General features: G+C 44.6%; 1 protein-coding gene across 1 annotated transcript in view; it reads right to left on the bottom strand.

Moving 5' to 3' along the window:
* Positions 1 to 17796, bottom strand: part of LOC123773347 (innexin inx2) — a 39862-nt gene extending 22066 nt beyond the window's left edge. The window contains exon 1 of the mRNA XM_045767009.1: positions 17042 to 17796. Coding sequence (XP_045622965.1) covers positions 17042 to 17574 — 533 coding nt within the window. The 5' untranslated portion in view covers positions 17575 to 17796. The remainder of the gene's footprint in view (positions 1 to 17041) is intronic.
* Positions 17797 to 22395: the final 4599 nt, after the last annotated feature.

Here is a 22395-nt window from a genome sequence, read left to right as displayed (position 1 = left end):
TTTTCCATAGTGCAGGAGCTTAAGTATATAAACACGACATTGAATCCGGCTCCAAGCCGGATTCAATGTCGTGGCTCCTCCTCGCCCGCCCTTAAGTTTAAATACGTTTATTGAGATTAAAATACATCTGAAAAGGACAGAGGAACTTATAGGCTGTTTCTACCCTCCAGCTCGCCCCTATCCAACGGGGAACTAAGCCTGGAGAGGCGCCAGACAGAAGCTGGGAAACAACCCAAAGTTTGACCACCAGACTGACCCCGGAACAAAGGCAGAGGCTACACGGGTACACAACCGGACCCCAGCGACGGGGCGCGACGGCTGCTACCAAAACGAATCAAAGTCACATGACGAAAAAAGACCTACAAGTGGATCACAATAACGTGGCTTAAGTATGTTGCCCAGACCACACACTAGAAGGTGAAGGGACGACGACGTTTCGGTCCGTCCTGGACCATTCACAAGTCGATTGTGAGACGTCGCGAAACAACGTCGTCGTCGTCCCTTCACCTTCTAGTGTGTGGTCTGCTCAACCTACAAGTGGATTAAACTAGGATGAGAAGCAGTGAAGGCAAAATCCATACAAGGCTTCAAGAGCATGTACCTTATAACCTACACCAGTCGATTAAGGGTCTACACAATTATGTAAGAAAAGCACGCACATACGCGCGCGCACACGTGTAAGTACGTTCATTGTGTATAATTCAAGTAACCAGATGAACAAAGATACCTGCTTGATGGGCTTCTGGGAGTTGTTCTACTCCCCAAGATGAAGATGAATAGCCTAGTGTAGTAAGGGGGGTTCTCTAAAGACGTTCACATCCTACCCCCTCCTATCCCATCCCCCAGCTCCCCTTTAAGGATATGCAAACAACAAAAAGCTTATGACCCATGAGGCTACTCCTCCCAGTGAGGAAGGCGCGCGCATATGGCAACACCCTCTTCCAAACATGGTGTAGTTATCCGCACAAACCTTCACTCCACTTTTGTTTCCTATCTGTGATTTATACTGTTTTATCTGGAGTACACATATTATCAGTGGGTACGAGATGATCCCTTGATAAGCCAGACTGTTGGTGGGTGTACCTCGCACCTCACATATGAGCCAAAGCCGGGACAATTAGAAATATTTTGAAGTTGTCACGTTGCTACTGGAGATAAGAGATCTCTGGCTTATTACTATTATATATGAAAAATAATTAAAAAGCAGTTTTATTTACAAACGTAAACAGCCGCTTTAGTAACATCTTTATTGACAAAATTAATTACAATTTTGCCTAATCTGAGGATTTAAATTAAGTCTTAGTAAAGTGAGGATAATGCTGGTATTGACTGTCACGCAAAACAGAGGGTCATATACAAGACAATAGGTCTAAACTGTAGGCGGAAGCACATATATATATCATGGTTACAATTAATGTTTTAAAATGTGTGACTATGTGAAAACAACTTTCCATTGTTCACTGCCACACAAGAGCAGGGATGGGTTCATAAGTGATGCAGCTTAGAGGTAATATAAATATAAATATTCTTCATTCTTTAAAATGGACAAGCAAATTTTGGAAGGAGGGAGACTTAAGAGTGTGGGGGAACTAGTACGGTGAAGACACAAGCAGGACCTCCACTCCGCCAGGCCTCCGAACACTTCCAGGGACTTGTGTAAAGGAGGAAATGTATATGTTTATCTCTCAGAATGTTCGGTAATATGTTTATTGCTTGTGATGTGTGTCTATGTATGTATTAACACGATGTACTGAACGGGGTGAGAATAGCTTGAGCTACCTCATCCCTTTGTGTGTATTTTACCTCAATAAACTTGTTTCAATTTTAATTTCCAGGGACCTAGGCTGCTCAAACATTGGAACCCCCTTATGCTACAAGTCACTTTTGCACACCTACACTCTTCAAATGGAAGTAACATTTTTAATAACACATTTTGTATGCAAGTTTATTTTGAAATCTATATTATAGGGCAGCTTATTCATCTGGTTTAATACCAACACAGGAAGAGCTAAGGCCTAGAGGCATCGTACTTTGGCTAGCAGCCAAGAGCTGGAGGACCACCAAACCAAGAGTTGGAGGACCACCCAACCAAGAGCAGCCAAGAGTTGGAGGACCAAGCAAGGGCAGCCTAGCGCCCGCCACCAAGCAGTACACGTCAACAAACTCCGGTACCCACCCACCCGCCCATCTCCCCGACAACGCCTAATTCAATTAACCCTTAACAAGTACTCTCCCTCTCCTAATAAACAGTCTTCACTCGAGCACCCTAAGAATGCACACTGTACCGTGCGCGCGCACCACCAACGGTTACAGAAGAACCCACCCGGACTCAGCACCACAACACAGCCTGTAGACAACAGCAAGAGAAACAAACACGAGAGTAGTCCTTGCTCGACAGTGATGGGGTCTCCCCCCCCACCACCACCACCTCCCACAAACCCCCCATCCCTCCCAGACCCCAGAGACCCACTGACACCCTCCTCTGCTGGTCAGAGGGAGGGGAGAGGAGTGGTTGGGGATAGTTTGGGATAGCTTCCTGACGCAAATGTCAGGAAAAATAACGTGAAAGTCAGTTCAAATATCAGACGAGATGATGTAGGATAACAGGCCTTAGCTTAGGAACATCAACACCTCTCACTGAACCCCTTGTCTTCCTATAAAAAGGGGGGGGGGGGACCTAGGAAATTTAGAGATTATGAATAGGGATCAGGAGGAGAGGGTATGAGGAAGCGTTGGGAGCTGGCCTCGCCTGCAGGTGGTCTAAGGACCAATGTCTCCTTGACCAAGTCTTGTATCCTCCTCCAAGTTGAGGCTCTGGTCTTCCTGGCTATTGGACGTCACTGCAAGCAGTCTGACACGTAGGAATCACAACCCGGTTGATCATATACCTATTAGATGTTTATCAAGTTGCCGCATTCTGAGGGCAGCGCGGGGGGGGGGGAGGATTCACGGCATGGGTCGGTGGGGGGGGGGGGGGATTGAACCCTCCCTTGGGTGGGGGAGGGTTCAAGGCTTGGGTCAGCGCGGTATAGTTCAAGACGTACAGGTTTCGTAAGAGAAGACTAGGTGCTTGGCCCTGAAGATTTACAGGCAATAAAGATTACAGAACAAGTATTACAAATACAGATGTGAATATTCCATCCTAAAATGAACCAATTTAGCGTAACAGCCAAAACTCCTCCCTGGTCAACTTTATCCCCTAGCGTCTCCCATATTCTTAGCTCCTTATGAACAAATCCACAAGGCCCGTGACGAGGATTCGAACCGGCGTCCGAGAGCATCCCAGACGCTGCCTTAATCGACTGAGCTACGACATGGTCAAAGGAGTTGAAACCGAAGTTCTACTGAACTTACTGGATCCTGCAGCCCTTGTGGATTTGTTCATTTGATGCATCACGCAATTGTGATTTGTGTGTGTAATCTTAGCTCCTTCTCCCTCCTTGCGATCTTGGGTGGCGGCCCAGGCAGGTTGAGTCAGATACCTTGCACAGTGACAAATTGTTGCATGGGGCCAGGGGCCAGATTCACAAAGCAGTTACGCAAGCACTTACGAACCTGTACATCTTTTCTCCATCTTTGGCTGCTTTGGATATTTTGTTGTGTGCCAAGATTCATGGTTTACATACACAAGTAAACCACGTTAACGTGATGTATCAATGAGAAAATCAGTAGGAGCTGTAAGGAGGATTCGAACCCACGCACTTGATACTTCAAAGTATCATACTCTCTTAGACAGCCCGTCCTCCAAAAGACCCAAATTCCATTCCATGCACCCGCCAACCCCCCCCCCCCCCCCCTCTCCCAGGTGTTTATGAATGAAAAACGGTTTACAGGCGACTCTCAACTGCTGACGTTCGAACACTTCCGGAACAAGTGCTTCACTGACGACTTTTGTTCGAACCACAACGCTGTAAATGCTTCACCCACGTACTGCAAATACAAATAATCGCCAACAGAACCTAAACACCTAACCTAACCAATGCCTAAATATGCTAATATATAGCAATATTAATTTATATTGGAGAAAATTCCTGTTTTGAATGAAGAGCATGTTAACATTTATGAATGTGTCTTTGGGGTCGACCGCTGGATGGAATGGACTTGGCCTGAGGACGGGTTGCTGTACATTTAGTACCCGAGTGTACTACAAATAATTGTTAACATAACCTAATTTAGGCGTAACTAAACGCCAAATTCTAGTGTGTAATAATATCAATTTATAGCAGAAAATATAGAGTTTCAATACATGATTCGTTAAAATTGCTGGAGTTTCTGGTCGGCCGCAGCTTGGACGAGCTCAGCACACTTTTGGGGACAGATTCACGAAGCAGTTACGCAAGTACTTACGAACGTGTACATCTTTCCCCGATCTTTGACGGCTTTGTTTACACTTATTAAACAGGTTAAGAGCCTCAAATCTTCACAACCCAAGGATATTACCGTTATAAATAACCTCGTAGCGCTTCAGAGCTCAAACTGTTTAATAAATGTAAAACCGCCATATTTCAGTAAAGATGTACCGGTTTCGTAAGTATTTGCGTAAATGTTTGATGACCCGTGACCCAGGAGGTGCTGGCATGACTGTAGGGTATCTACCTCCCGGCTCAGAGACCCATTTGGATATTAATACCCACTTATCTTTATCAATCAGTCAAAGATAATCAGAAAGACTAATCACTATCATCAAACGCAAAGGATTCCGAGTTCGATCCCCGTGGCAGAACGGAAGCAATTTGAGTAAAGATTCGGATCACCTGATGCCTCGGTTCACCTAGCCGTAAATAGGTACCTGAGGGTTAGAAAGCTGCTGTGGGTTGCATCCTGGGGATGGTCAATACTTAGCCTAATACACGCACATCACTGCCGCACACTCGCCCCCCCCCCCTCAATCCAGGGAGGATTGACTGGGCAATAACCCTTAACTTTCACCCAGCAGTAATTGGCGACCTGGTTGTAAATGGATTGGCATGTTGTGTTCCAAGGAAAATTTATAGGACAAGGTTCAACATGAGCTATTTATCTGCTATGTGTCTTCTATGTATCTATCAAGAACCACCAGACTAAACCTCGGAGACTATCTGGGTCAACAGGGATAGATAGCCTGGCTATCTGGCTCAACAGGTATAGATAGCCTGGCTATCTGGCTCAACAGGGATAGCCTGGCTATCTGGCTCAACAGGGATAGATAGCCTGCCTATCTCGCTCAACAGGGATAGCCTGGCTATCTAGCTCAACAGTAAGGGTGAAGGAAGAACATGGTTAAGGGTCGTCCGCCACAGACTGCCCGCCGCACCTGACTAGGCTGCCCTTTGCAACACCAGTTTTTGTCCCGCATGCACCAGTCCACCACACACCTAACTTGCCCGTGACAAGCCTCCCGCTGCCGACACTGTCACGGAGGGAGGGTGACCCCCAAGATCATCCTCCTCCTGTCCTCTGGCCTAAACGTCACATTCTTGATGCAGCTCACAGATCCCGCCAAGAGCGACGTATTGGTTCAAAATTAAAATCACGGGAATGTTGACGTGTTCTATGCGTCGGCCGGGATAGGCTACGACTGGCTTAGATGCGCGCGTCTCTGGTTTAGCAGTTGTGTTTTGTGCGGAGTTTTATCCCGGGATGCGTACTTCACCTTATCCAGAGATCGCACCGAGGGGATCATGTCCCCGCGATCTGATCAACCAGGCTGTTTTTAAGACGCCGCCGCTGCTCGCTCTGACTATCAATTACAAACCTGCTCATCCAGGTGCTGGAACATGAGCTGGTACAACAAGCTTACGACGTCAGTGAAGTCACACATTATGCACACCGTGACTTAAACATTACATCTTTTACTTGGGTCGGGTCAGGTCTTTCCTTCCTGTTGCCACTCGTTGGTTCTGAAGATCAATGTCCCTGCCATTCGGTCTCTGACCAAGGGCCAGATTCACGAAAGCACTTACGCAAGCACTTACGAACCCGTACATCTTTTCATAATCTTTGGCGGCTTTGTTTCCAATTATTAAACAGTTAATGAGCTCCGAAGCACCAGGAGGCTGTTTATACCAATAACAACAGTTGATTGGCAAGTTTTCATGCTTGTAAACTGTTTAATAAATGTAACCAAAGCCGTCAAAGATTGAGGAAAGATGTACACGTTCGTAAGTGCTTGCGTAACTGCTTCGTGAATCTGGCCCCGGGTTCTGGGGGCCAGCACCACTCTTAGCAGATCCCTTACACGGATACACTTGGCCTTCAACTCCCCAGTTGAGAGCCCAAGCCAGTGTAATTGATACAGTATAGACTTCTGTGTGGGGGAAAAATGTGATAACAGTTGATAATACAGTTTGCAGGCGATGAGTCACAATAACGTGGCTGAAGTATGTTGACCAGACCACACACTAGAAGGTGAAGGGACGACGACGTTTCGGTCCGTCCTGGACCATTCTCAAGTCGATTGTCTTGATCGTTCTCACAATCGACTTGAGAATGGTCCAGGACGGACCGAAACGTCGTCGTCCCTTCACCTTCTAGTGTGTGGTCTGGTCAACTTACCTTTAAATAACACAACAAAGCAGCCGTCAGAACGGCAAGAACAATGACAGGTTGGATAACAGGAACCTTTCAAACAAGACATGTCATACCAATTATGATACTCTTCAAAAGACTAGTGTCTTTGAGGTAAAATATTGTTACACACTAACAGACCCATTCAAAGCTGAAAAAACTGGCAGTTTTTTCCTTTATTGCTAGAATTTCCTGGATTCCTTTATTGCTAGAATTTCCTGGATTTCTTTATTGCTAGAATTTCCTGGATTTCTTTATTGCTAGAATTTCCTGGATTTCTTTATTGCTAGAATTTCCTGGATCCCTTTATTGTTAGAATTTCCTGGATTTCTTTATTGCTAGAATTTCCTGGATTTCTTTATTGCTAGAATTTCCTGGATTCCTTTATTGCTAGAATTTCCTGGATTCCTTTATTGCTAGAATTTCCTGGATGCCTTTATTGCTAGAATTTCCTGGATTTCTTTATTGCTAGAATTTCCTGGATTCCTTTATTGCTAGAATTTCCTGGATTCCTTTATTGCTAGAATTTCCTGGATTCCTTTATTACTAGAATCCACTCAATAAAATATATTGGTATCGATTAAATTTGTAAAACTGTATTCTCTAGAGCGCAGGCAAGAGACAATAATTTACACGGGAAAATATTAAGGGAAAATGCTTCTGCAAACGGAAATATCGTCACATGAGACCAGGAGGTATGGCAGGATGTGCAAAATAGCCCCATTGAAAATCAGAGGGGCAACATCAAAGGCTCAAGACTTCAATACACATCAACATCAAACGCTAAAGGCTTTTCAACGCGCTGCAGCTACACATTAGGCTCATAACTAGCCGGCCTCTCGGCGTTCACGAGAGAACTCGATAACACCTCCAATGGATACCTAATCAACCAGGCTGTGATTCATAGCTGATCAATCAATCTGTGATTCATAAGCCAGGCTGCAAACAGCCGCATCCAATAATCTGGTTGAACAGACCACCAACCCGGAGGCCTGGTCAGAGACCGGGCCGGAGAGATGCTGATCCGCCGAATCACCGCAAGGTAAGGTAATCGTTAAGTTAGACACTAGAGTACTAGATGGACGGTGCTGGCCGGCCATTGGTCTAGAACCATGACATGTCGTCACCAGCTGTCACAGGCTCAGGAACCTGTACATCAGTTGATTGACGGTTGAGAGACAGGACCAAAGAGCCAGAGCTCAACCCCCGCAAGCACAACTAGGGGGAGTACATTCCCTCCTGGTTGATACCTGGTTGATGGGGTTCTGGGAGTTCTTCTACTCCCCAAGCTCGGCCCGAGGCCGGACTTGACTTGTGAGAGTTTGATCCACCAGGCTGTTGCTTGGAGCGGCCCTCATTCCCCCGCCCTCCAATCCCCCGGCCCCTGAGGCATCTTACAGATGAAGTATACAACTTGTTCTTATTTTTGATAGAATTGGGATGTCAAAAATGCCTTTGCATCATGATAACCTTGCATCAAATGACACAACTTCGTGCAGTATTGCACTGGTTGCATCACGTTCCTACTGCAAATTACAAGTGCCAAAGCTGACCTCTTCAAAAATCAAAGCATTCTGTTTATTCTCTTAATTTAGATTACCCACTAAAACATGGCAAATTACCGAATGATTTCCCCAAATGATGATGTGTTTTTGCTGCCCTCACTCTGTCTCACTCGTGAGAGGTCCTGAACATTATGATAATTTAGGTGGTTAAAGAGCAACAGAATTTATGTACATAAACAGCATGGGGGTAATTTACTCCATAATTGGCGTGTATACATGTAAATATAAACATTACTCTCTAAGCCAGAGTGCGGAGTACCTCACGACAGAGAGGATCCCAACCACACACTACGAGATTGAGTACCTCCCCCCCCCACACACACGCACGCACGCAAACACAGAACCAAGAGGTATTTGCTCTCCTGGGGTCAGATGCAAGCCCACTCCACAGTAATATAATCCACGCCTGGATTTATTAACTACAACATAATTAATGGTGAAGATGACACCATTAATTAATGGAAGGCGCTGACACCACACGGCTGCATTATAATACTTCTTGGTATCCACAATAAATTACAAGCCTCGTAACGCCTTGTGAGAAGGTTTGCGAATTTAATGATTTGTTTGATGGTACAAGAAATATTGCCGGAACAACCGTGGACATCTTCAAGAGAAAACTAGATTGTTTTCTAAAAGACGTTCCGGACCAACCGGGCTGTGGTGGGTATGTGGACCTGCGGGTCGCTCAAGCAACAGCCTGGTGGACCTGCGGGTCGCTCAAGCAACAGCCTGGTGGACCAAGCTCTTAAGTCGAGCCTGGCCTCGGGCCGGGCTTGTGGAGTAGAACAACTCCCAGAACCCCATCAAGCAGGTGCGAGACAGTGGCAGGCAGGTTGTATGAAAGGTTCAAGGAGTCCTGTTTACTACGCTGGCTTGCAGATAACTCCAAGCATCACGGTGCTTCATCATCAGTAATTGCTGCCTGTTAGTGGAACTACCTTGTTGGCGCTGAGGTCAGACACAGCTGACGGGGGCCCGGCCGCTCTTCCTGCCAAGCTGCTTATGTGCAACTTTTAAGTTTTCCTAAAGTCTTGGACGAGTCTTAGTGAGCTCGTCGAGGTCTCCAAACCCCGGTGGGCACAAGATCCAAGATTAACGTTATGGAGCGTTGAATTAACGTTCAATAACGTTGAATGTCTTGGATATTATACCGACTGAGACCTAGGCCAACTACTGACGTTTTCCAGGATACAACCCACAATAGTTGTCTAGCTCCCAGGTATCCATTTTATGCAGGGATTTTATGCCATCAACATCAGAGGCCCGAGACTGTTCAACACGCTTCCACTACACATAAGGGACATAACTGGCCGACCCCTCACAGTGTTCAAGAGAGAACTGGATAAACGCCTCCAAAGGATACTTCATCAATTAGCCAACACCTAATATATGCACTGGAGACAATAACGAAGTGTTTGTGCCGTGTTACGGAATTAGGAAGCGGATCTGATGTTGAGTTACGTCGAATCGCGGCGCATAATGAAACTGCAGGCATAAAAATTAAATTTTGTGGTGTGTAATATCTCCTCACGCCGCTGTCGAATCATCCAAGGGAATGTTTACAGAGGTGTGTCCCAATTTGCCGGGATCGTGGACATACAAAATCCTCACAATGCAGCAACACTTAGTTAATAGGAAAATAATAATTGCCTCCCAAATTGCAAGAAAGCAGTCAGAGCTGCCCTGGAAACACAAACCGAAACTGTCTATTTTCCGCTTGTTGCAACTTGTAATAAAGTTGTTACATCTTGGCTTAACGTGTTTATGACGTATTAGAACGTGGTTACAACTTGCTATATTCGTTGTTATAACTTGTTAGGTGTTGTTAAAATATGTTCGAACGTTGTAGTAACGTCGTAGTTTCGTTCTGTGTTCGGCGGGTGGTCAGTCTTGCGCCCAGGTCTCTCCAGACGCTTCGTGACCACCAGCGTCTGACTTACGAAATTGAACTTTGACCTCTAGATGAGGGTGAAGGCCAGGAGGCTGGTGTGTAAAGGTGGCATTAGGGAGGGGGGAGTGAGCTGGGAAAGGGGGGGAGTGAGCTGGGAAAGGGGGGGAGTGAGCTGGGAAAGGGGGGGAGTGAGCTGCGAAGGGGGGGGAGTGAGCTGGGAAGGGGGGGGAGTGAGCTGGGAAGGGGGGGGAGTGAGCTGGGAAGGGGGGGGAGTGAGCTGGGAAGGGGGGGGAGTGAGCTGGGAAGGGGGGGGAGTGAGCTGGGAAGGGGGGGGAGTGAGCTGGGAAGGGGGGGGAGTGAGCTGGGAAGGGGGGGGGAGTGAGCTGGGAAAGGGGGGGGGGAGTGAGCTGGGAAGGGGGGGAGTGAGCTGGGAAGGGGGGGAGTGAGCTGGGAAGGGGGGGAGTGAGCTGGGAAGGGGGGGAGTGAGCTGGGAAGGGGGGAGTGAGCTGGGAAGGGGGGGAGTGAGCTGGGAAGGGGGGGAGTGAGCTGGGAAGGGGGAGAGTGAGCTGGGAAGGGGGGGAGTGAGCTGGGAAGGGGAGGGAGGATGTCAGGGTGTTAGGTGGGGTTCAATTCCTTTGCCATCGGATCAAATCTAATTACAATGACTGTCACCATTAAGTTGTTTTCCCACAAGCATCACTTATGAACCCATCCCTGTCCTTGTGTGGCAGTGCACTATAGAAAGTGGATTTCACATATTCATACATTAAAACATTGACTGTAACCATGATATATATGTGCTTCAGCCTACAGTTTAGACCTATTGTCTTGTGTATGTCCCTCTGTCCTGTGTGATCGTCAATACCAGCACTATCCTCACTTTAATAACTCAACTGAAATCCTCAGATTAGACAAAATTGTAATTAAATTGTCAATAAAGATGTTAATAATAATAAGTTTTCCCAGAAACGGCCGCACCGTTTCGACAGCGACTCTCCCCACCACAAAAAGGAGCCGCGCAGGTATGTTACAACAGTCTTCCACCACCCCAGCCAGCCCTCTCCAGCCTGGCCTCGGGCCCGGCTTGGGGAGAACCACTCCCAGAACCCCATCAAGCAGGCATCAACAGCTCCCCCAGCTGCCATCTCACACACACACACCTTTGGCGGGACCAAAGAGCCAAAGCTCAACCCCCGCAAGCACAAATAGGTGAGTATGGTTGAGTACACACACACACGGTAGATAAAGACAGGCTATTTAACACAAGGGGCACACGCACAAGGGGACACAGGTGGAAACTGAGTGCCCAAATGAGCCACAGAGATATTAGAAAACTTTTTTACTGGCAGAGTAGTTGACAAATGGAATGCATTAGGAAGTGATGTGGTGGAGGCTGACTCCATACACAGTTTCGAGTGTAGATATGATAAGAGCCCAATAGGCTCAGGAATCTGTACACCTGTTGATTGACGGTTGAGAGGCGGGACCAAAGAGCCAGAGCTCAACCCCCGCAAACACAACTAGGTGAGTACACGCACGCCAAAGGACAATTTTTATAAACCCGGTCGACATTATTCCAAAACTTTTGTACCTCATTTCTAAGAAGTTCAATAAATTCCAATTCCTTAACTGGGTGTCCTGTCACCTACGGTTATGTAGCTTAAAATATTAGACTTACTATCTAAAAGGTAATGAAACTAAAATATTCAACAAAGACATAAAAAATTACTAAACAGGAGTATCAAAATTAGTTACGCTATTGGTGCAACGATTTAGTAGGAGCGCGTAGAATCCTAATACGAACTAGAGCCTGAATAATGGCATAGCCACTCTCTGAATACCAATTATAGCCCCGAAACACAAGCTACAAATCAGGATCTGTAAACAAATCCAGATCTATAAACAAATTCAGATCTGTAAACAAATCCAGATCTGTAAACAAATCGAGATCCGTAAACAAATCGAGATCCGTAAACAAATCCAGATCCGTAAACAAATCCAGATCCGTAAACAAATCCAGATCCGTAAACAAATCCAGATCCGTAAACAAATCCAGATCTGTAAACAAATCCAGATCCGTAAACAAATCCAGATCCGTAAACAAATCCAGATCCGTAAACAAATCCAGATCCGTAAACAAATCCAGATCTGTAAACAAATCCAGATCCGTAAACAAATCCAGATCCGTAAACAAATCCAGATCCGTAAACAAATCCAGATCCGTAAACAAATCCAGATCCGTAAACAAATCCAGATCCGTAAACAAATCCAGATCCGTAAACAAATCCAGATCTGCAAACAAATCCAGATCGGTAAACAAATCCAGATCCGTAAACAAATCCAGATCTGCAAACAAATCCAGATCGGTAAACAAATCCAGATCTGTAAACTCAGAACTATTCAACTCGACCGCCTTGCCACAGACAGCCGTCTCATCGAAACACGAAACTTCTAATATTTTTCTCAGTCATTTTGTTTTTTGTATTAATTTGCGACACAATAGATTAAATTGCTATAGGATAGAAAGAAGGAAATTATGAGGAGAGACCGCTAAGCCAGTATGGCAGTAGCATACGAAAGGGACGAGGATAGGATGGGAGTAAAAGATAGGGGTAAAAGATAGGTAAGGGGGCGAAGCCTACCCAAGTTGATATAGCCTAACATGATATATATGCGATTTCGATAATCTGACCACAAGCTTTGTTGAGTTGAGCTTGTTCTTTACAATTTAATCATAGCCCCCGAACGAACGATGCCCAACCACTTTGACTATCGAGGATTGAACCCTAACCTACAAGAAGTGAGGCCGTCGCTGTGCCAACTAGTCCAAGTGGATAGTTACTGGAGAGAGAGAACGAGTTGCAGGAGCTCGTGTGATCAGAATTTCGCATCATATTCCTACGTTACAAGACAATATTATTCATCTGCCTTCAAATTGGAGATTAGGCGCGCGTGCATACAAAGCCCCATGGGGGCTTGGTGGCTGGGTGAACAGCGCTCGGGATTCGTAATCCTAGGGGGTCTGGGGATCGATCACCTGCGATGGCGGAGACAAATGGAGTTTCTTTCACCCTGATACCCCTGTTCACCTAGCAGTAAATATATGCCTGGGAGTTAGCTGTTACGGGCTGCTTCCTGTGGGGGAGGGGTAAAGTTGATTGATCTTCGGTATCTTGAGGTATCTTGAGATGATTTCGGGGCTTTAGTGTCCCCGCGGCCCGGTCTTCGACCAGGCCTCCACCCCCAGGAAGCAGCCCGTGACAGCTGACTAACACCCAGGTACCTATTTACTGCTAGGTAACAGGGGCATAGGGTGAAAGAAACTCTGCCCAATGTTTCTCGCCGGCACCTGGGATCGAACCCAGGACCACAGGATCACAAGTCCCGCGTGCTGTCCGCTCGGCCGACCGGCTCCGGCTGATTGACAGTTGAGAGGCGGGCCGCTCCCGCAAGCACAACTAGGTGAATACATAAGAGGATAGGGGGGTAGAAATAGCCTAAGCTACTCTATCCATTTGAGATATATTTCTTTCTTGTCTCAATAAACATGTACACAAGAGGACACATCCACCGAGAGGACACAAGCCACGCCGCACCCACCACGGTCGCCAATGGAATTTAAATCCCTCTTAACCTTACCCAACACTGCCTACCCCCTAACCATCTACAGTACAGGTATATGGTTTTTACAATTGGAAAACTTGATTTATCGACGTGTTTAATTTGACAATAACCCAAGTGTGTGTGTTGTCTCTCCTGCAACCTCTCCTTAGCTTAGTCTATTTTCCCCACTACCCTTGACCAGCCTATCATGTGTTTACCTTGTGTTGGTCCCAGGGATCATCCACCCCCGCGGCCCGCTCTCTGGCCAGGGCCGGGATTCAACAAACAACCATGGCAGCTTTTGTTAATATTTATTAAAGTTTTACTATTTTAAAAGCTTCACAACCAAAGGATAATATTGTTATAAACATTCCTGTAGTGCTTCTGAGCTCAAACTGATTAATAAATGTAAACAAAGCCACCATGATTAAGGACAAATTTAGTTTTCCCCAAGTGGTTGCCCAAATGCTAAATGGATACTCAACCTGTCCTCCTACAAAGAACGTCGTACTTCCATCTTAAGCGTTACGTAAGGCCAAAAATTGTCGTACTAGAAAATGGAAGCGGACTGCGAAATTGACGTACTGTCCCGTTTTTTGTTTTGGGTCCTCTGGTAGGTTAGGAGAGGACATTTTAAATTGACCGTTTTCTTGAAATTGTAACTTGGTAAATCTTAGGAGGACGGGCTGGAATACTCGCCCAGGCCTCCTAGTTGGTGGTCTGGTTAAACAGGGTGTTAGAAGGTGCTGCTCGCAGTCTCACGTGAATCACAGTCCGGTTGACCAGGCATCCTTTGGAGGAGTTTATTCCTCTCAATGTCACGCTTGTTTTTACGTTATCGTAACCAACGTTATAAATGCAGCCTATTAAGGAGAAATAACTTTCCCAAATATCTAAGTTTTCTATGCATCGGACTCAGACAGGTTAGGTGGGTTGCTGGGGTCTGTGCGTTTCTGGTTATGGTGGCAGGAAGTAGCTTCCTTACATCCCAGCTCCTTGTTCCGATATCCCTTCCAAGTGCTATACAGTATAGGTATTCCGGCTTAGTGACCCTTATAATTAGCACCTTACCTTACCTCCCTACTAACCTGGGTCTCCAGGAGTCAACCAATCATTCCGTATGATATGTATGTGTGTGTATAGTTCGATGGGGGGCTACGTAGCCTACTCAGTAATGCATTCTTCGGAGGGAAAAATATATACGGGATGAACCGCCGTGCTTGCGTGAGTTGTATTTGTACGCTTGATAAATTATTAAGTTTTCACCTGTCGTAACATGAGGCCAGATTCACGAAAGCACTTACGCATGCACACTTACGAACGTTTACATATTTTCTCAATTTTTGGCGGCTTTGTTTCCAATTATTAAACAATTAATGAGCTCCGACGCACCAGGAGGCTGTTTATAACAATAACAACAGTTGAATGGGAAGTTTTCACGCTTGTAAACTGTTTAATAATGTAACCAAAGCCGTCAAAGATTGAGGAAAGATGTACAAGTTCGTAAGTGTTTGCGTAAGTGCTTTCGTGAATCTGGCCCCTGGTCATTGGATTTGTATACGCACAAGAATTAAAAAAAAACACAAATCAGTCTTAAACGTGGTTATAACAAAAAATGAGGGGGGAGGGGCAGTGCTCATCTCTTACGAGAATGTTACAAATATTAGTCTGTCAACCATCGTTTGGTCAGAATACGCATATTACAAACCACCCTAAACTGCCCTTCAGGCTATCGGAGCGCGCAAATGCATGCTTAGAGACCTACACATTATCGCGAGGGGGTTCAGAGATTCTCACCGCATATGGGTGGCGGTCTAGGCAACCAGGTTGTTAAGTTAAGACGCCGTTGTTCGCAGTTTAATCCTCCTAGTCCGGATGACCAGATATTTATTTAGCTGCCAGCAGGAAACTACATAAGGGCCATCAATCATTCGACTGAGCAGCGGTTGATATTCAGTATTTCCAATGTAAGATACACTTTGCAAACGAAGTTGCAAGACCTAAAATATCCGATGGTGAACGTTAAGAAGCATTCTCAAGACTAATGAGGGTAAAGCCAGTACGACTATTATTTAGTGAGCCGGTGGCTGAGCGGACAGAACACTGTACGCGTGATCCTGTGGTCCCGGGCGCCGCCGAGAAACAATGGGCAGAGTTTCTTTCACCCTGATGCCCCTGTTACCTAGCAGTAAATAGGTACCTGGGAGTTAGACAGCTGCTACGGGCTGCTTCCTGGGGATGTGTAACAAAAAGGAGGCCTGGTCGAGGACCGGGCCGCGGGGACGCTAAGCCCGGGTCCGTCTAATTACCACAAGCTACCACAAACTACACAAACTTCAGAAAGCTTCCTGGCAATACGTTAGTAATGAATAAATATGATATATTAAGTTAGGCTGACCTAACCTAACTTAACCAAACCTAACCTATCCTAACCTAACCTAACTTAACCAAACCTAACCTAACCGAAGCTTGGATCGTCGACTTGATTTGGCGTCACCAGCTTTTTATTTTCGTCTAATTTCTTTATAAAAAGATACTTTTTCAGATTAAAATTATGTTTTTTCGTGTTGTACATTCAGCACCAACATTATAATGAGTAAATATATCATATTTATTCATTACTAACGTATTGCCAGGAAGCTTTCTGAAGTTTGTGTAGTTTGTGGTAGCTTGTGGTAATTGGACCGCTAAGCCCCGAAATCATCTCAAGATAACCTAAAGATAATCTAGCAATGAATAAGCTCGTTACAGACAGTCGAGGAGTGAATAAGATTTCTGAGCAGAGCAGTGAATAGGATTATTTTGGGCAGTTAAGTAATGTATAAGATTAATTTGGTCAATAAAGCAATGAATAAGCTTATTTCGGACAGTAAAGCAATAAGCTTATTTCGGACAGTAAAGCAATAAGCTTATTTCGGACAGGAAAGCAAGGAATAAACTTATTTCGGACAGTAAAGCAAGGAATAAACTTATTTCGGACAATAAAGCAAGAAATAAACTTATTTCGGACAGTAAAGCAAGGAATAAACTTATTTCGGACAGTAAAGCAAGAAATAAACTTATTTCGGACAGTAAAGTAAGAAATAAACTTATTTCGGACAGTAAAGCAAGGAATAAACTTATTTCGGACAGTAAAGCAAGGAATAAGCTTATTTCGGACAGTAAAGCAAGGAATAAGCTTATTTCGGACAGTAAAGCAATGAACAAGCTTATTTCGGACAGTAAAGCAATGAACAAGCTTATTTCGGACAGTAAAGCAATGCACAAGCTTATTTCGGACAGTAAAGCAATGCACAAGTTTATTTCGGACAGTAAAGCGTCGGAATAAGCTTATTTCGGACAGTAAAGCAATGAACAAGCTTATTTCGGACAATAAAGCGTCGGAAATAAAGCGTCAGGCTCACGTTACAGAGGGCAGAGTGAAAAAGCTTACCTAATTGCCCAGTTCAGGTGCATGTGGAGGTGCCTGATCATGTACTGTGCCAAGATCTTGTGCTTCTTGTGCCTGGCGTTCTCGTCAAGGGTCATCTTGTCGAGGCCGGCCAGGATGGTGTTGAAGAGGCCGCCCTCCATATTCTTCCAGAGGTAGCGAGGGATGTAGAACATGATGGCCTGCAGGACGAGGACGAACGGCACCCACTGGTAGTAGGCGTGGTAGACGATCTCGTCGTTCTCCTCGTCGTGGGTGCCCACGCCGGGGTAGGCCACGCCGTCGCCCAGGGGCTGGTCCCAGTGCCTGGGCACGCTGAAGGTGGACATGATGAAGCAGAAGGTGTTGAGGACGTTGGCCGGCACGCTCTTGGAGATGCATTGGATGGGCGCGCCGATGAACTCCCTGGCGGTGACCAGGGCGCCCGCCACCAGGAACACCACGAAGGTCACGCGGTAATGCAAGTGGAACACTGCGTTGTCCACCTGGGCATTGTGTTTCTTTAAGATTTTGGCGGCTGCCAAATATTTCATCATTTTGGCGGTTTATTGTGCCCGACGATCTAAGGTTAAAATGCCACAATGAATCTTAAATCACCAAAACGCTTTAAAAATTAAATAAAACGTGATACCGCAGATCTCCTTGGATGGTTTACAACACAATAGGAACAAGGAATGAGAGATGGTAGAGGCAGGAGCGAGGCCTACACACGACCAGCCCGCTCGACAGTCGACCAACCACTACCACTGCCACTCTCGCTCGACCCCCGCTACACCCAACAGTTTACAACTAGTCAATATACTTTATCCCTTCCTTCTTCTGTCCTCAGCCTCAATTTATGAATATTTAATATACATTCTACGAGGATTCGATCTGCATTGTCCCCCTGTTCGATTTGGTTTCAAGGATATAGGCATAAGTTATTGACAGGAACTTCATGCAAACGGCAAGGGTTTTAGGCAGATGACGCAACCCGAGATTTGCAATTTAAAGACATATCAGCGCAAATTTAGCTAATTAATGTTTGTATTCCATTAAGCAATTAGGATCATTGAGAGAAATGTCCAACACCTCATTACCATCGCCAGACAAGCCTATCAACTCTCACGTCACGTAAAGAGGCGTCCAAGATGGCAAGGGGTCAATGGTGACTTTTGCAAGTTTTAACTCTATCTCAACTCACGGGACCCCCATTGCTAAGTGTACTGATTGGTGACTCACTCTCACTTCACTGTTGCATCAACAGGTCTTGCACACATTGCCTCACACGCTGCAGCCTTCACAGTGGAAAAAAATAATAAAATAGTGGTGGTGGTAACTGGGTACCCTGAGGGACGCCTGCCCTCCTCCCTAGGCCTATTTCCAATGCCCCATTTTTCTACCATTAAAACCGCGGATTCCGACGCCTAGGGTAGCGGACTGAAACGAATTGTAACTAAATGTTTGTTTTTCATGCACACATAACACACACACACAGTGAGTGAAGAGAATCAAACGGTTGTTTAGAGAATCTTAAGAAAAAAATTGATGCCATCAAGACAGCAATAGGGAGGGACCGTGAGGTGGTACGCTAAGCAGAAATTGTTGTAGGGATGAGAGAAGTAGTGAGGGAGGGGGGGAGGAGAGTGATTGTAGGGTGAGGAGATGGAGTAGGGATAAAAAAGAGGGCGGAATGAGGGAGGGTTAAAGTTAGGAGAGAATGGTTGGATGGAGACAAGCAGGGTGAAACCGACCCATGTTGTTGTTTTAGTTTAATAAGCTACGGAGAACAAAAAGTTGCAAGTAGCACGGGTTATGGTGAGCCCGTAGTGGACTTACCTGGCACAGGAGCGGGGCTGTAACTATGTAACTGTATCATGGAGCGACCCATGAAGCCTGTGACGCTTATACATATATCTTACCGTAGGTACACGATGGGTCGGGCCAGGGATGAGAGAGGCGACCACAAGGACAGGCTCGCCCTTGGGTAGTGAAGACCTCGGTAAACCTGACAATGCCTTGTGACCCTGGCAACAAGGGGAAGAGAGGAGACTTAACAGTTGAATATATTCATATGATGAATGTACAGCAATGATTACTCGCAACACTGATAATAGTTATAACCTTAGATAAAAGATTACAACATATCTGCCCCTATTACATGGCGTGTAGGACACACACTAGGCTGTAGGTGCAGGGTTGCCAGATCCATATTGCGGAAAGTAGCGAGCTTACGGTCTAAAAGTAGCGAATTTGCAATAAAAGTAGCCCATTTTTTTTGTTATTTAAAGTATTGGTTTGTTATTTAAAATCTTCTTTGATCCCAATATTTGTGAAATTGTGCTCCATGTTTTCTTAATGTTGTCTTGTAACTTGTAACACTTATATGCTGTGCTTCCTATTTTAACCTGCTATGTTAAATGGGATTCTTGTATTGTGATTTGTGTATTTGTACTCACTGAATTTGTGCGCCCCTTGAGGGACTTGAAGTAAAGGGGGGGGGGGGTTAGAAATAGCCTAAGCTACTCTATCCCTTTGAGCTGTATTTTTTTATTGTCTCAATAAAAATACTTGAACTTGAAGTGGACTTTAATGTTTTTTTCGGCAGCTTTATTTCCTTAGTTTCCGAGCTGTTTTCTTTACCGTGTATGTTGTAATAAACTATTCCTATATTTACAGTTGTTTCTCCCTGTGAAGATTATTAAACAATGGTGATTATAAGGGCGCTGAAGTTCAGCCTGGCCAGGGCCGCCAGCAGCCCTTTGGCCCGCCCCGGCAGCACCTAGTCTTTAATTTGGCACCTTTGTGGGACCTTGGTATAAGCCTAACATGTATATATACACTGGCTGCCTGTCCCTCTACACAATGATTTATTATTATCTATTATTTTATCATTTAATTTAAATATTAAATAACATAATTTATTTAATTATTATAGTAAGTACTTAATAATTTAATAATAAGTAGAAAGTACATAAAAATAATTAAAAAGTACAGTTTAGTCATAGGAGATTCCTAGATTGGAATTCACTACCAAATTTCAATATATCCAAGTATTTTTAGTGTGAAATGCAGTTATTATATGCATAAATTGTTGTTTTATTAATATTACGCTTAACCACTTGGGCTGGACGGTAGAGCGACGGTCTCGTTTCCTACAGGTCCGCGTTCAATCCCCGACCGCCCAAGAGGTTGGGCACCATTCCTTTCCCCCGTTCCATCTCAAATCTGTATATTGACCCCTTCCGAGTGCTATATAGTTGTAATGGCTTGGCGCTTTCACTTGATAGTTCCCCCACCCCCCTGAATAATATTACGAGAGCAGTATTTACGGCTATTCATGCCCGTGCCACCTCTTGGGTGGCTTAATCTTCATCAATCGAGAGCAGTACGTCCTAACCAGACGTTATATGATGATATCCTGAACAGTTGATAAATAAAAGTAATTGTGGAACTCCAGTTATCTAATACTTATCATAAATGGTATAAAACCGTATCATAAGTCAAGGGATTTGTAGATCAGTGTTTAAAAGGAATTCGGAAGTAATAATGATACAGCTGATGCCATCTGTCGGCAGAAGAGAACACTATCAACTGGCTGGTCAACAGTGGCCATAAGGTACAGCTTACGCCATCTGTTGACATCAAATTACACCTATAACAAATTACCCTACAAAATACAACTAGCGCCATCTCTTTTTTTTCCAACGCACTATAAATAGCCAAACAGCAACCCATAAGGCGGGTTGTTGTGCTCGGGTAGGAGGTTCCAAGCTCCGCCTAGATATTCTTTGTTGACATTCACACAACAGCCAATCACAGGAAGGGATCAGCTAAAGGCTCCATCCACTTAATAAATTATCTTTATTCAACACAGCATCCTTGCTTATGACATTCTGCTTCAACTTTAATCTACCTAAAAAGTGAAATGTTAAGTATTTAAAAGTATTAATATAGTGATAATTAAATACTGCAGGATGTAACGACTGTTACAGAAACATGGACTGGCTACCTAACTTGTGACGTCATCAGTGGGAGTTGCCTCACACAAATAATGATACGCTGCTCTGCCCTCTTATTCGAGTAAATTATTCAGTTAGATGGAGATTTCTGTCAGGTGCAAAACAGAAACTGTTGTTCTTTTTCACAAACACCTTGTTGTTGTGCACAAGGACCTATTTCTTAGTTAAAATTGTATTCATAAAAGAGTGTTGGTATTCCCCGCAACAGCCAATCACAGGAAGGTATTTCTGGAAGCTCGGCCTCCTTATGGACTCAATACATCGCTCTAGCTCATGGCTCGTTGTTTCATCTCTTGTATATACAAACTGACTTTTTTCGATTACTGTTATAATTAATAATATGAGATATAAAAGTTTTTACACAAAATGGCTAAATTCTGCTATTAAATGGACTTTGGTATACATACAAACATACACCAATTTATTACAATTCATCCATTATTAATTTCAAATGTAATGTATACTGTCTAGTTTTTTCCTTTCGCCATTACTTGGTGCAATATTTGAAAGTTGTCTATTTATTTATCGATCTATCTATTATCTTGTATTTATATTTACAAGTTTCTGTGCTTGGAAGAAAACTCTGCATTGAATTGGGACTAATTTATTAAATAATATTATTTAGTATTAATTAATATTTACAATTGTTAATTACAATTATTTACAGCTTAGTTACTTTCATGTAACTCGCAATCGTACATTCTTAACTTTAATAGCCCAAATTAGCACATCTTGCTTTTAAATTAGCCCAAAAAGTAGCAAGTAGCGAAATTAAAAATTTGGGAGCGCGGGGCTCTCAAAAGTAGCCCAATTCGCTATTTGTAGCCCAATCTGGCAACACTGCTGTAGGTTCCCATAGACGAACGCAAGCTCCGCCTTCCCCCCCCCCCCCCCCCTACCCCATCTGTACCCACCATAGACAGACTCTCAGAAACCCTCCCCACCCCCATTCCCCCATTCCCCCCCGACAGTACCCAGTTACCCCTACGGGCCAGTGTTGCCCACATGGGATCATCATTTACGTTTAACTAATATTCTAAATCTCACTCTTTATTATATTTCATAATTAAATAACTGCTATTGAACTATTCACAGTTTACTATGTTAACATATTTAAACTACAAAAACGTGGAAGATTTCAAGTGCAAATGGAAGAAATTGTTAGCAAGAGCTTATAGCCTAGTGCCCTAGTGGGGACGCCAGGGTCAGGGTACCCTGTTGCCTTCTTCATTATTTGTTTATAATTTTTGCCCTCAAGGGCGAATTTACTTAGCAGTTACTCATCTTGTGAGTCAACCTGCCGCTATAGGAGCTCGTGCAACTCCCCCCAACAAGAAGAAACCCCCGCTGAGGTGT

The sequence above is a fragment of the Procambarus clarkii genome, chromosome 89 (genome assembly GCF_040958095.1).
Source record: "Procambarus clarkii isolate CNS0578487 chromosome 89, FALCON_Pclarkii_2.0, whole genome shotgun sequence".
Classification (NCBI taxonomy): domain Eukaryota; kingdom Metazoa; phylum Arthropoda; class Malacostraca; order Decapoda; family Cambaridae; genus Procambarus; species Procambarus clarkii.
This window is presented reverse-complemented; position numbering and strand designations above follow the sequence as displayed.